Raw genomic sequence first — 14784 nt, 5'->3', positions numbered from 1 at the left:
GAGCATTATGCTTTTGAGCAGTGCTCAAAAAGTTACCTATTATGCTCCCATTATTCCCAAAATTATGCCACAATAATTGGCTAATAATGCCAGTTTATTTCTGTATCAGACCATTTTCATTGATGTTTAAGCTTCAAATAGTCTTTGAATTCTTTATCTGGTTGCTGTATTAGAGTATTTCATTTTAATGTGACTGCTTTATTAGAGTAAATAATATTCAGTGACTGTTCTATTAGAGTTTCTGACTGTTCTATTAGAGTATCTCAATCTTTTATAATGGAATTGTGCAATCTGCAGATTTTCCTACTGTTAATAATCACCTCTAATTACTGATTCTCACACATACCTATATTATTCCTGAAATTATGATGGCATAATCGCCTCATCCCTACACAGGAGCAACTTTACTTAGCTAGCTACAGGACAGTACTGTAACAATGTTTAGGGCAAAAAGTTGTTGCCATAGTCCCACAAGTACCAGCAGTTGCTTGGAAGCCCATCAGATAATCAATGAAGGTGTCAGGAACAAGAATGATAATAATTGTTTTCTTGTGGTATACACTCCTACATTTGCTGCAAGTAGAGAGGAGAATCTCTTCACGATACTCTCCTCTTGATTCCATGTAGCAAATGAGCCTTATGTAGATTTCAATTCTTATGTAGGATCCAGAACTGTGGGTGATCAGTGGTGGTATAAGAGAGGACAAGGCTGGAGAAGAATTTAATATTAATGTTGGTCATAAAGATACAAAGGCTAAAATGGGATGTCTAAATATATAAAAGAGATCAGTGTGCAGAATTGGCTGAGACATGGTAGTTAATGTAAGCATGACTCCAGTGTTGGTTTTAATATGTATACATGCTTGTATAGCATAGCAGCATGCAAGATGACATGCTAGAGTATAAGTAGTATGATACAAGCATTACAGTTGGATATAAGTATGGCCAACACTACACATCTGTGCTGATATAAGTGGATGACAGAGTATTAATTTGCTGATGATGGTACTCTCCCATCATCAACATGATTTGATGCATTGTGTAGTAACCAAACATTTTTAGATGAAATCTGAGTACTGATTGCTGATCCCAGAAACATGGTTTATTTGGTTGGACTTGGGTAGTGGCATGCATGGCACTTTAAAACAGAAAATAGGTATACATTTTTTTGGAGATGTCTATATACTTAAGCACTATTTACAGTGGAACCTCTCTTATCCGGGTGGTCTGGTACATACTGCCATCCGTGTCTCAGAAATGTCCATAACTAAGAATATGCTAAAGTGACTAACTTAAATACAAGTCATGTTGTTATCAGTTAGTGCTATGCAGTTTAATGGGCAGAGGGGAAGGCACTACTGAGCCATTCATGGTCACTCCCCTGGCAGGGGCGGATCTAGGATTTATAAAAGGGGGGGGAGGGGCTAACTCAAGGTACTAATCTCTTGGGTAGGGGTGTGCAAAGCACACTTCCCAGCATGCAAAGCATGCTGGAACTAGGGGGGTCTGGGGGCATGCCCCCCCCCCCCCCAGGAAAATTTTGAAAAATAGATGCTAAAATACTGCAATTTGGAGACATTTCCACATAAAATTCATAATATTTTCTGCCTGTACTGTCTTTAGATTATAGGTATGGCTCTCTGAAGCATTTTGCCAATGGAAAAGTTTGGGTAGGTACAGACAACCAAGTACATGATGCGCCCTTCTCACAATTGCACAACACTGAATAGGTGCATGTTAGAATAAGAATGTTGAAAGTGGAAAATTTTGAAATTTGAACAATACAAGATTGAATCTGAGAGCATTTACAATGGAAATTGTATACCTGAATTAAGTATTGCCATACATATTAACTACACAAGTAGATGAATGAAGCCCTTTAAACAGATCAATGCACTTCATTGTATGTATAGGTGTAGGAAGATTTGAAAAAATTCCATAACAGAACCAACTACATGTTTCCAGTGAATGTTCTATTAGAGTAGTTAGCTGACTGCTCTATTAGAGTATCTCGATCTTGTACACCTCCAATGCTGACCCGGGTCCTTGTTGCATAAACTTTAGCATAAATCCACTGATAACACCTTGGAAAGATGTTTATAAGGTGGTTTTAGGAGTATTTGTATTATTAGTGATCATACAATTATGCTAAGACAAAATTTCATTAGAATACTCAGTATATTGATCAAGTAAAGCCTAAATATGAAGGGGGGGGGGGGGGAGGCTTCAGCCCCCAAACCCCCCCCCCCCTGGATCCGCCCCTGCCTGGGCTGTAAAAATCCATCATCACCTAGCCACCAAGTGGTAGTTATTATTAGTAGAATAAACAAGCCACCAAACAGGTAAACAGCAACCTTTAGGCTCTCTCCTTGGGCTTTCATCTAAACCAAACTTTATTATGGTCAATAAACTACATTCCGCATGACCAATTTGGGCTGTCCGGATAATAGAGGTCTGGATAAGAGAGGTTCCACTGTAATACGTCATTTAGTATAAATCCTGGAGTGTAGCCTCAAACTTACACAAGTAGCTACTTATAGCAATGGCGGATCCAGGATGGGGCATTTGAGGCAAATGCCCCCCCTTCAGCATGTGGAGGAGCCATACTTCTGATTAAATTAGCTACTAAACTGTCAGGCCAAGAAACTCATGAAAGTATGCTTTTACTAGCAATTTATTACAAAACCAAAGTCAAACTAACTGAAATTGTCACCCAGCACCTTCGTGCGTATTAAGCGCCTCTAAAAATAATTATCGTGTTGTTTGAGACATTCAGAGCCTTTTTAAGACTTTACAACCATCTGAAACAGTGAGACACTATACTAAGAGGTGATCATTTGCTGCTTCAAAAATGCAGCATTGAACTAGAGAATCTGGCTCACCCCAACCACTTACAAGTTAGCCTATTTGTGCCCCTCCCCTTGCCAGCTCCTGGATCCGCCCCTGCTTAGAGTTAGAGTCTCAGTGAACTCCGGCCATATGCTTGTGGTGAGCAAAGATATTTCACAGATGCATCTGTTCATGTTCAAAGTACCATAGACATTGGTTAGTAGGATAAAAGCTGCAGCACATGTTGCTGTAGACCTTCAGTGCTGGTCACTGTAAAGCATTAATACAATACAATACAATACAAAAGCTATCACCTTACAAGGGTGTCACAACCATATGTCAATGATTTTGAAATGATTTATACATCTGGATTGGTGACAAAATCAGTTACTGCTAGCTCAAGAGGTAAAGAACTACCTACTTCAATGTACCTAACAGTTGTTGTTAAGTCTTTGCATACACTACAATTCTTAAAATATTAAAGCAATGCAATACAAAACTATTGAACTCTTTATTTGATGAAAAACCAAGTTAGTTAATAGCAGTTCTAATAGTGACCTTGTATAATGAAGGTGAATGCAAGAACATAGTTTAGTATATAGGTGAGGCAACATGACTGTATAAATAGGTAAGGTATACTATAGCATTGTGACTGTTTTATTAAAGTGTTTTGTTAGAGCATATAGTTAGACTATATGTAGCTCTCCTTTGCCAAAAAGCTGTCTCACTTCCTTCAATGGTAATTGCAACACTAGAATGAATTAGCAAATACAAATACAAACATTGGTACTAAACTACTTTCCAATTCTTATCATTTTCTTCAAGTTAGCACTACAGCTCCGCTGTTAACTCCTGATATAGCCTGGATTTCTTTCTGAGAATCTGAACTGATTATGTAGTAGTTAGGGAGATATTGTAAGTAATGTGTGTATTCACAGTCTTTCAATATCTATATGTTATTGTGATTTTAGCCATAGTAGTTTTTGTTCATCAGTTGAAAATCAGAAGTTATGGTATATTGCATGTGCAATTGTAAGACAACCTCAACAGCATAAAGCTTTTGACCTTTTGACTTAATCATCAGACTAAGTTTTCTCTTGTTCCAAACAGAAATATATTTCACTGAGTTATATCCTGCAATGCTTTCCAATGATGGCTAAGTCTAAATCAGTGACTGTGCAACCAACTACCCCGCAATTCTCTGCACTTAGTATTGTATTAGTTGTCAACACCATCATAACAAAATTTATAATGGTAGTAACAGCCATATTAAAATGTATCACAAATAATAAATTACAAATAGCATATCATCAACACTCTGTGAAAGTACAAACTTATAACTGTTACCAATTTGTTACAACTAGCTATGAGGCTTATAATCATGTAGCCAAGCTTCTTGTAGTTTAGATAATGACACCCAAATAGCTTTGAAGCTATCGGCTGATTGGCTACATTATTAGCTATTGTTTATGATCACCTGAAAACTAAGGATGGGAAGTTAGAAGAAAATGCCATAAGCTATGTACATATTATGTTTATTTTAAACATATGACTAACTGTACTGCTACAGTCACCATTATAGCTAATATAATGCTGCTTCACAATACTATGTAATTGCACAAACAGACAGCTATTGGTTGCTTAAAGCCAAATTTAATGTGGACACAAGTGACAAATAGCTAGTGTCCTATATAATCAAAATTGTTGCAAAATGTATTAATTTTATTAACCATATCGCCAAAAACATGCATCATGGCATAGCATGCTTGTGTAATATCAACTTACATGTTACAAATTCCTTGTAGCTGTGTACTTAATCTGAATTTTGGTCATTTAAAATCACTTATCAATCTTGCATACATACATGTAAAAGGTTTGCATATAATAACTCATAAATGAGTTATTAGTGTATTCTAGTTTTTATACCAACTATTACTTGGTGTTTCAGGAATTACTGAGCTATGTTTAAGACGACGTCTTAAATCTGTTTGGCGATGGTTTTCATTATTGCGTATAGGTTTAACAATGCTTATCTTTTTTGCTTCTTTTTTCTCACGTCTGATATCAACAATCAAGCCTATTGCAAGAAGTATGCTTATAACCTGCACAAAACATGAAAATGATAGTTATATCTTTATGCAAGATATTTATAAACCTCAAGTGCAATAATTCCAATCATGACACCAGCCAAAACTGGCAATAGATCTTGTATTAAATCTTCAAATTTTTCATAGCATCCAACTGTATGGATAAGCTGATCATGATTTCCACTCTAAACACAAAGAACAACATCAGGTGAGTAAATACAAGTGCAGCAAAAGGTCATGCCATTGAAATATATTATACATTATCCTTTTAAATATTTTACTTCCAGATGTATTGCAATATATATCAGGGGCGGATCCAGGAGCTGGCAAGGGAGGGGCACAAAAAGGCTAAGTTGTAAGTGGTTGGGGTGAGCCAGATTCTCTAGTTCAGTGCTACATTTTTGAAGCAGCAAATAATCACCTCTTAATAGTGTCTCACTGTTTCAGATGGTTGTGAAGTCTTACAAGTTGTTTAAAAGGCTCTGAATGTCTCAAACAACAGCAACACGATAATTATTTTTAGAGGCGCTTAATACGCTGCTATTTTGACTTTGGTTCACTTTGGTTTCAGGTGAATTTATTATTAAAAGCATATTTTCATGAGTTTCTTGGCCTGACATATAGTTTAGTAGCTATTTTAATCAGAAGTATGGCTCCTCCACACAGGGCCGCCCAGAGAAATTAAGGGGCCCAGGGCAGAGTTAAAGTGGGGGCCCCAGGAGCAAGGAGGTTTCCATTCTGAATCACAAATTCTCCCAAACTGTAAGTTGAAGACCAAAAAAAAAAAAGGTCATTACATACTGACAATGACAATAGCTACCCTTCACCAACCATATCTCCATATTTATAAGCTTGCTACACTGCTCCTCTGAAGAATATTGTGACTGCTCTATTAGAGTATCTAGATCTGACTGCTCTATTAGGGCATATCGATCTTTTTTTTTTGAACAAGTCAGTATTCAAGGGGCCCTTCATGGGGCCTCCTGGGTCCCCTTTCAGGCTGGGGCCCAGGGCAAAATTCCCCAGTTGCCCCCCCCCCCTGTGGGCGGCCCTGCCTCCACATGCTGAAAGGGGGGAGGCATTTGAGGCAAATGCCCCATCCTGGATCCGCCATTGTAGTATCATACTATATATTGCATTCATAAACTGAACAATCTTCCATAAACAGTGCACATTATTAAATGTTTTCTTTTTACTCTTGGCTGTATAGCTTAATTGTGCCAGTGTGTCTTTAGCATGCAATTACCTAGCATACCAGCCATCTGATCATCACTTATTTAATCCTGTACAGATTAACGTTAGCTGAAAACTATGGTTTAGAATGTATTATATAGCTACAAGGCAGATTTAGAGGGGAGGTTGCTTTGAGTGCTAAAGTACCCCCTCAAGCATTGTTATTTCAGCTATAGCTAGTGTGTGGTGGCAGTCAGAGGCGGATCTAGGATTTCTAACAGGGGTTTCCAGTGGTAGTAGGACTCAGATGCTGGGGTCTGGGGGCTGTACCTTCAGATGCTGGCAAGGTTTTAATTTTATAATGCTTGAAAAAGTTGAAATTAAATAAAACTTGATGTTTAAAACTGCTATACACATTAGTTTTGGTCTATACTGATTCACTACTATCATCTCGTGCCATCACTTTCTGAGTGTTTCTTGGAAATTCTGCAATGCAGAAGTCTTGACTACAACTTATCAGTTTTACTAGAATCTTAGAAAGGAATCAATACTTACACTCTATCTAGCTATGTGTGGTAAGTATGCAATCTATTCACACTCATTAAACCATGTTCAAGTAAAAGATCAATGCCTTCTATATTCTATATAGTAATCTTGTAGAAACTTAAAAACACTATAGGTACGTAAAATACAATGGGAGTGCTTGCAACTTCTTTTCATCTGAGTTAAAGCCTTCATTCAATAAAATTACTGATAAAAGTCATTTGCTGCCTTTGTAGCTACTCACTGAACCTACAAAATAAGTTGCAGCCAGCTGCAGGCTAGTGTTAGCTGACCAATAGTGATGTAATTGGATAACAATAGGTTATAGATAGGTCAATCTATCTAAATTCTTACTATATGGTTAGATTGTTTAGCTAGCTTTACGATAGCTATAGTTCGCTAGGCTAGCAACACTACAATTATCTTGAAACATTTTAATCAGTGAATGCTCTATTAGAGTAAGTGAGTGTTCTATTAGAGAGTATTGATCTAAGGAGTTAATCAACTCTTTGCTTCTTCATCTTTGCATTTGTCCTTCATTATATCACTACTATACCATCACCTCTTTTGTTTGTTTGAATTCTGCATGTAGTCTTGGAAGGTTTACTACTAATAATGCACAAACTATAATGATTAAACTTTGGGATGTGATTCTTAAGTTTTGCTGTAAGGAAGTGATAGTATCAGTTAGTTGATAAATGTTGGTGAGTATCATTCATGTGCTATGCCCTATAGCTATTGGATGGTTTAGTTGTAGTTAAGGAAGAATCAGTAATAGCTAGTTACCTAATGGCTGGACAGCTGTTCTTAAGTAAGCCAAACCCAAAGGGGTTTCCAGAAACCTTGGAAACCCCCTAAAGCTGCCCCTGGATTCCTAGCACTTATTACTATTATTAGCACTTTACAGTGACCAGCACTGAAGGTCTGACAATAATATGTGCTGCAGCCTTTGGATTACCTAACCTAACAGGAACTGGGGACTTGTTTGTTTATTTTTCTGTAACACTATCGTGACTGTTGAACCTGCGCATACCGCATTACAAGAAAGAATGGTGCCAGGCTAGTTGTTTTCACCTGAGTGTGTACACTAACTAAAAAAGCAAAGTATTCATTATGCTTTGTTATACAAAGAAAACTATGAGAAAGACCTCTGCAATCAATCTGGAAAACTAGTCTCATGCCCAGATCACTTTTTTTTCTTTTTGTGTGCAACTTTTTCTCCGCCCCCCACACGGAAAACAGTCTGGAGACAAGACAACCCATTATGAAGCCATCACATGTTGCTACCCGAATTGACACCTTGCACTGTCAGCAAAGATAAATGTGACACAAAGGAGGACATATAAAGCATGCATTGTACGTACTGCAGTATGCCAAAAAAGGTACCTTTCAGGTTGAAGCAATGCTGAACAGTGAAAAATCAGGTCTGGAACATTAGCCATTATTCTAAAGTTGGGTACCATCAATTCAGTAATTTCAGTTGCTGGCTGAATTTGACCACCTTAACATTGCTATAGCCAGTACGCGTTCACCTGAGCCCAAAACAGTAATATATATCAAAGAGGTGAAGATATGTTCACTCTCAATGGTTTTGTACTTCACGTTATAAACATGTTTGTATGGCTGAATTGTCCATACGGGATATTTTTACAATCTCATCACTCACTCATTCTTGCCCGTATAAAAGCACTTTTGACTATTAGTTCTGGTGTTTAAAGGGCTTCACAGCAAAAAACAGAACAAGAAAAGCTTAACAAGAAACAAGGGCTCAGGTAAACGTGAACTGACTATACATACTACGATACAATTGAGGTAACAGTGTGTCATTACAAAGTATCAAGAATCTGTTGAATCTTTTAAAGAATTAAGTATAGTAAAGTCTCAAGAATGATGTTGCCTCTGCCAATATATAGTAGATCAGTCTTCTTCTAGAACAATTTTTCTGGAGAGGGATTTTAAAGAGTGGTCCACATTTTAAAAAGTCATTAATATTGTAGCTTTTATGTTTATTTTTGTATTTTGTTAGTTTATTTGGTTGTGTTTTTTTACATTCACAACAGTTCCATATCTAATTCTGTTTGTGGTCGCATGTTGCCACATACTTAAATATTATTTTCTATATACACACATTCATCATTACATTCATCATTAATGATGGTTTCTCTGTGTGTGCAACTGCTGCATGCATGCATGCTGAATTATGAGCGTTCCACTTTTACCACTACTATTGCATTTATGATGTTTCATGCATGCAAAATGATGGGATTTGATATGTGGTCATCTAATCAGAGGCATAGCCAGAACCCAGGCCCAGGCATCAATAATTGTATATCACTAAGATCAAGATGCTACAATAGAGCAGTACTATGTATATAACATGAACGAGAGAATTTCTGCAAGAACCTCATATATTTGAGCTACGTATATTTGTGACATTGTGTTCACATTTTGCCAGCAACCTAAAAATACGTCACAGCGTACACAGAACAACTTACAATTTCTGGTAATAGTAGACCATCTCCACATTGTGTGTTGATTATGGGAGAGTTTTCTTCCTAAATTTTACCAAACAGCAACATATTTGTAGATATTATAGTTTAATGAATACTTACAGGTAGACAACAGGAGAATGGTACACTACAAGCCTGTAGTGAAGGACTAGTACAGTTGAAATATGGATTTAACTGCCAGTCATTTGGTCCATCAATACCACAACACTCCAGTATCTACAAGTAATCTGTGTTAAATTCATAACCATTTGGATCATGTACATACGTACATCAGATTGTAGCGTATCTATTAAATTTTGTAAATCAGGGTCATTCCTATATTCTATGATCAATTCTTTTAACTGTTCGCGAGCAATGTCCTCTGTCTGAAAAATACAAGAAAAACAAAGCTGTGGTTAGTCTGGTGCAATTTAATATAATTAATAACAAATTCCATAAATACCTGTAATAAATACCTCATCTTGACGGATGAAAATAAAGGTAGCAATTCCAATTTCAGCCAGTAGTATGACACCAAGAAACAAAATGTACTAAAATGTAATATTGGTTTACTTGTCACAGTAATTATCCACTTACTATTATCAGCACATAGTACAGTTCTACTAGAGCCCCCACTGATCCCAGTACACCAAGTAGAAACAATATTGATCCAATTGTTATACAGATAATAGCAGGACTAGCCAGTATTGAAGAACTAACATCACCGTAATCTTCCTTCTGTAGTTCTGCTATGATACCAACCGCCAACAAAATGCTACCAAGAATCTATAAGCACAAAAGTAGCTATACAATGGACTTAGTTGATGTTTCAGTGAACTCTAAAGCATATAATAAGGGCGTGGATAAACGCTTTCTGGTAGTGAATACATACGTAACTACTACATAAAAACAGTGAGCCGCTATGTATTTACATGCAAATTGTAAGATACATACCAACTACAAATGTTAGGAATGAGATAAATTGTTTCTCATCAGCTTTTCATAGAATAACACATGCAGGCAGGCTCATTAATTTGTAAGTCATATAAATTGCAGATTGTACTATACACTTGCACAAATAATCTACTTATTTTAGGTTTTTAGCACTATGCACACTGAAGATGAAATTCAAAGGTTGCATAAACATCAATGTCAATAACAAGTCTTTCTAATTCAGATAGTCATTTGAGAGAATTCCACTGTATCTATATATGATCTATATCTGCTGCTACAAGGGGCTTTGCTAATCTATAAATAAATACATAAATAAATAAATAAATAAATAAATAGGATTATATATTTTTCCATGGAAGTAGCTAGTGCTTTTCTACACAATACATCACACCAGCACAAACGAACCATGTTGTAGCTATGATGTGCAATATCGGCAGAGTGTGCATGTACATAGCTACGTGCATAAGAAAATTTTGATGCAAGCGTTTGATCAGAAACAGGGACTTGGTAATAACTAATGAAGAAGGCATGATTTCCAATTTGAATTATTTACCCCCTTTATAAGGCAAAAGTGACCATTTATGTTTACAGTTTAGCTTTAATTTAGTAACACCTGATGCAGACTTGGATTATATTAAATTTAATCTTAATACTGGTGATTACAACGCACTTAGGTCTGAAGTAACAAATATTAATTGTGAAGATATGATGAATATGACAATGGATGCAGCTTGGCAGTACTTTTTTCCTAAATTTGATGTAGCTATTAAACGTTCTGTTCCACTAACTAGTCCTAAGCCTAAGTTTAAGAATATTTACACAAATAAAGATGCTATATGATTAAGTAAATAGAAAAGGTCACTTTGGAATGAGTATTGTAGTAATCTCAGCACCTTGGATTATAATAGATTTGCTAAAGTATGTAATGATCTTCGTAGTTTGACTCGAAGACTGAAGTCTGATTATGAAGAAAATCTTGTTTCAAACATCAAAACAAATCTGAAAGTACTTTGGAAATATGTCAATTCTAAAATGAAGACTAGATTACCTGTGGATACTTTAAAGACTAGTGATAATGGAGATTCTGTTTCAAATCAAGATAAAGCTAATGTTCTTAATGAGTATTTTGCAAGTGTTTTTACCCAGGAAGATTTAAGAAATATGCCTTCTTTACCTGATGTATTTAATGATGTACCAATGGCTGATATTCAGATGTCTGATAAAGATAAGTTATGTCACTTAGGTGCTAATAAATCACCTGGTCCAGATGGTTGGCATCCCCGTTTTTCAAAGAAGTATAGCTCTTGAGTTGTCAAAACCTTTAGCAGTATTGTTTCAGAAATCCTTGTACACAGGTATAGTTCCTAATGATTGGAAACTAGCAGACGTGGCTCCAGTTTTTAAGAAGGATGACCGTAAACTCCCATCTAATTACAGACCGATTAGTTTGACTCCACTGATTTGCAAGGTATTGGAATCAGTGATCAGAGATAAAATGTTTGACTATCTATTTAGGAATAATCTACTAGTTAATGAACAGCATGGCTTTATGCCAAGACGCTCCTGTGTTACACAACTTTTAATCGCACTACATTACTGGACTGAATCTCTTGAGAAAGGCGTCCCTGTTGCTGTACTGTATTTGGGCTTCAGTAAGGCCTTTGACTCTGTCCCTCATGAAAGATTACTTTTAAAACTTGAAGCTTATGGCATACAGGACAAAGTTCTGTAGTGGATTAGATCCTTTCTCTCTGAAAGGAAGCAGGCTGTTGTGACTAATGGTGTTAAATCAGCTACAAGTAATGTACTCAGTGGTGTGCCTCAAGGATCTGTGATTGGCCCTCTTTTGTTTTCAATTTATGTCATGATCTTCCCAGCAAAGTATCATCCCAAGTGTTGCTGTTTGCTAATGATGTCAAGCTGTTTTGCCCAATTGTAAACCAGCAGAGTAACTTTCAATTGGAACAAGATCTCTTATTACTAAAAGAGTGGTCGATGAAGTGGTTGCTGAATTTCAATGTTGTATAGACGTTTGTTATGTATCTGGGTAACACTAACCCGTGTCACACATATTATATGGATGGACAACCCGGGTAGTATCTGAACATAAAGACCTAGGAATAATAGTGGATTTTAGCTTAAAGTTCCATAGCCAAGCAACCTCTGCTATAAATAGAGCTAATCGCATATTGGGATTAATCAAAAAATCATTTAACACTCTAAATCACTAATAACAAATAGAAAGACCTTTCCAATACTCTACAAGGCTCTGGCAAGACCTCATCTTGAATATGCTAATGTTGTATGAGGACCTAATTATATTGGAAATTGTGATAGGATGGAGAGAGTGCCGCAAAGAAGAGCCACTAAATATGTTACTAAATATGTTCAGCCGGTTTAGAGTATAATGAACGTCTGGTTTGACCCTCAAGCTTCCTACATTATCTTATCGAAGGCATCGTGCTGACATGATATTGGTATATAATATCTTACATGGGAATGTTAATCTACAACCTGAATTAAGTATTCTTTCACCAGAGTTTGTCAAGTGTCACAAGGGGACATAACATTAAACTTTTCAAACCTCATGTCCAAAAGAACGTTCGCAGCAAATTCTTTTCAGTAAGAACCATCAACTCGCATCAACTCATGGAATAATTTGCCCAATTATGTAGTGTCGTCTAATTCTAGCTACTAGTGACAATTTTAAAATTATGATTGACAACTTTTATTCGTACTGTAATTGTTTATTGTAACGAGCAGGACTCACAGGCGTAATGCCTTTTTCTCTGTATTTAATAATAATAATAATCATGCTGAGTATCATGTACAGGCTTACCCAGATTATTATGTTCACTACGAAGAGAATGTATTTTGAAAGAAAGTTGCAAACACTGCCCTCTCCAACCGCCATGTAGACAGTCTATACTACTGTTAATAGGCTGACTCAACTCATCACTGTAAGAAGTGTACGGTTGTTTACTTTCATTGTAGGATGTGGGTGTCACGCCCCTTAAAAAATCGCGTGGGGCGGGCGCCAGCTAAAACAGGCCGCCCCGCCATAATTTTAAATAATTACTTTTTTTTGTGGTTTCCCCCCGTTTTTCTCATTTTCTTTTGCCCCCCCTTGGAGAAATACGAAAAATAAGCTGCCTTAATAGGAGTATTGTTGCAAAACATGGAACAAACTCTTAGGTGGGTTTCACCCTGGGCAGCTTTCCTTTCTGTTGAAGGCTTCCTCTGACACAATGCCCACTGCAGTCTCGGCAACCTCAGTGAACCTGCACATATAGTGCAATACAAAGTGTTCTTGTGTGACCGGCTCCAACCAACCAGCTACTGACAGCCCATTTACTGGGTGGTTGCCCAGTCAGCAGAGGTATACTTATTATCATAATCAAGTGTTGCACATTTAGGCCTTGAAGTCGACAACCTTTTTTGCTGATTGTCAAGGTGTCGGTGTCTGCTGACTTTCGCTTTAATGAATCGCTGCAAGAAATCATACCTTCTGGTCACACCTTATTGCCCTGACATTGATATCTATAATCTATCGATGGATATTACAACTCAAGACAACACATTGAATCTGCACACTAGTTGTTGAAAGCAACAGAATATTTACAACTGCTTGCTGAGTTGGATCATTTGAACATCTCTAACAACTACACAACTGTGGAAGTCAGTGTTTCGATCAAAGGAATTAAGTATGTACTATGTAATTTCATACACACAACAACATTTTCAAAAGCCAGTGTTAGAGACCTATTGAATGGCCAGAAATCAATCTCTGCATCGCAGAGTATCTTTTTGGTAGTAGAATGGACATCACAGTCAACCCTGACTTATAGTGTTTTTTATTTTATTTTGTACAGTTCTTTGTTTGTTTGAATGTTGTTGTTTCTTCTTTTTGTATGTATGTAGTTAACATTAATTTTATTTATTTATAATTATTACTGGGCAGTAAGTGTTTACTGATTATGACCAGGGGGAATAATTACAGGGGGGGAGATTTGCAAGGGGGGAACATATGTACAATTAGCTATTTACAAATGATCAGTTTGCTACAAATCTTATCAGTCATTTCAATTAATGAGGTCATTACATTCTGATTGTTTTCCTTGCCATCACAGTGCCCACAACTGATGATCATATATATATATGGTCACATGTTTGTCCAGCATTCACATACTGTTTGTTTGTTTTGTTTTTTGTACACTTTCATCATAGTCATGATGGCCTACATAATAAGCCATTTAACTTGTAAACCTGCCAGAAATGCTGCATGGAGCCATTGTTGATTTGATTTGATTTGATTTGATTATATACAGCATACAAGTACACAATAATTACAATCAGTGGTATTGGTGGTACAACACTGATGGTCCACTACCTCTGGGCTAGCGGCATTCAATACTTAATTATATAAATTGTATTAAAGAGGGTCAGGGAGTACTGGAGCATCTACTAAATGTGCTTACAAAATGGTACATGTGGGGGTTGTCATGTCTAAAGTTAGATTAAAAATGTGTCCATAAATATGTTATTAAATGTGTGGGTGTGTGGTCACTGCAGCTGAGTGTGGCTCTGATGGTATTAATAGAAATGTTCAGAAAATTAAAAGCTATCCCCACACCTATAAGCATTCTATGGTGTCATGGGGTGTAGTGTGAGCACCCATATACTGTTATTATAAAGACACTCAGGGCGTT

General features: G+C 36.7%; 1 protein-coding gene across 1 annotated transcript; it reads right to left on the bottom strand.

The window, feature by feature from the left end:
• Window positions 1–4545: 4545 nt before the first annotated feature.
• LOC136248853 (tetraspanin-17-like) lies at window positions 4546–13075 on the bottom strand. Its single transcript, XM_066040676.1, has 8 exons — window positions 12915–13075; window positions 9719–9907; window positions 9598–9672; window positions 9412–9507; window positions 9245–9358; window positions 9128–9187; window positions 4985–5101; window positions 4546–4931 (listed from the first exon to the last, which is right to left on the bottom strand). The coding sequence occupies exons 1-8, from the start codon at window positions 12987–12989 to the stop codon at window positions 4743–4745; spliced, it is 915 nt and encodes a 304-aa protein (XP_065896748.1). The 5' UTR covers window positions 12990–13075; the 3' UTR covers window positions 4546–4742.
• Between the last annotated feature and the right edge of the window lie 1709 nt (window positions 13076–14784).

Source organism: Dysidea avara, chromosome 3 (assembly GCF_963678975.1).
Source record: "Dysidea avara chromosome 3, odDysAvar1.4, whole genome shotgun sequence".
Lineage (NCBI taxonomy): Eukaryota > Metazoa > Porifera > Demospongiae > Dictyoceratida > Dysideidae > Dysidea > Dysidea avara.
This window is presented reverse-complemented; position numbering and strand designations above follow the sequence as displayed.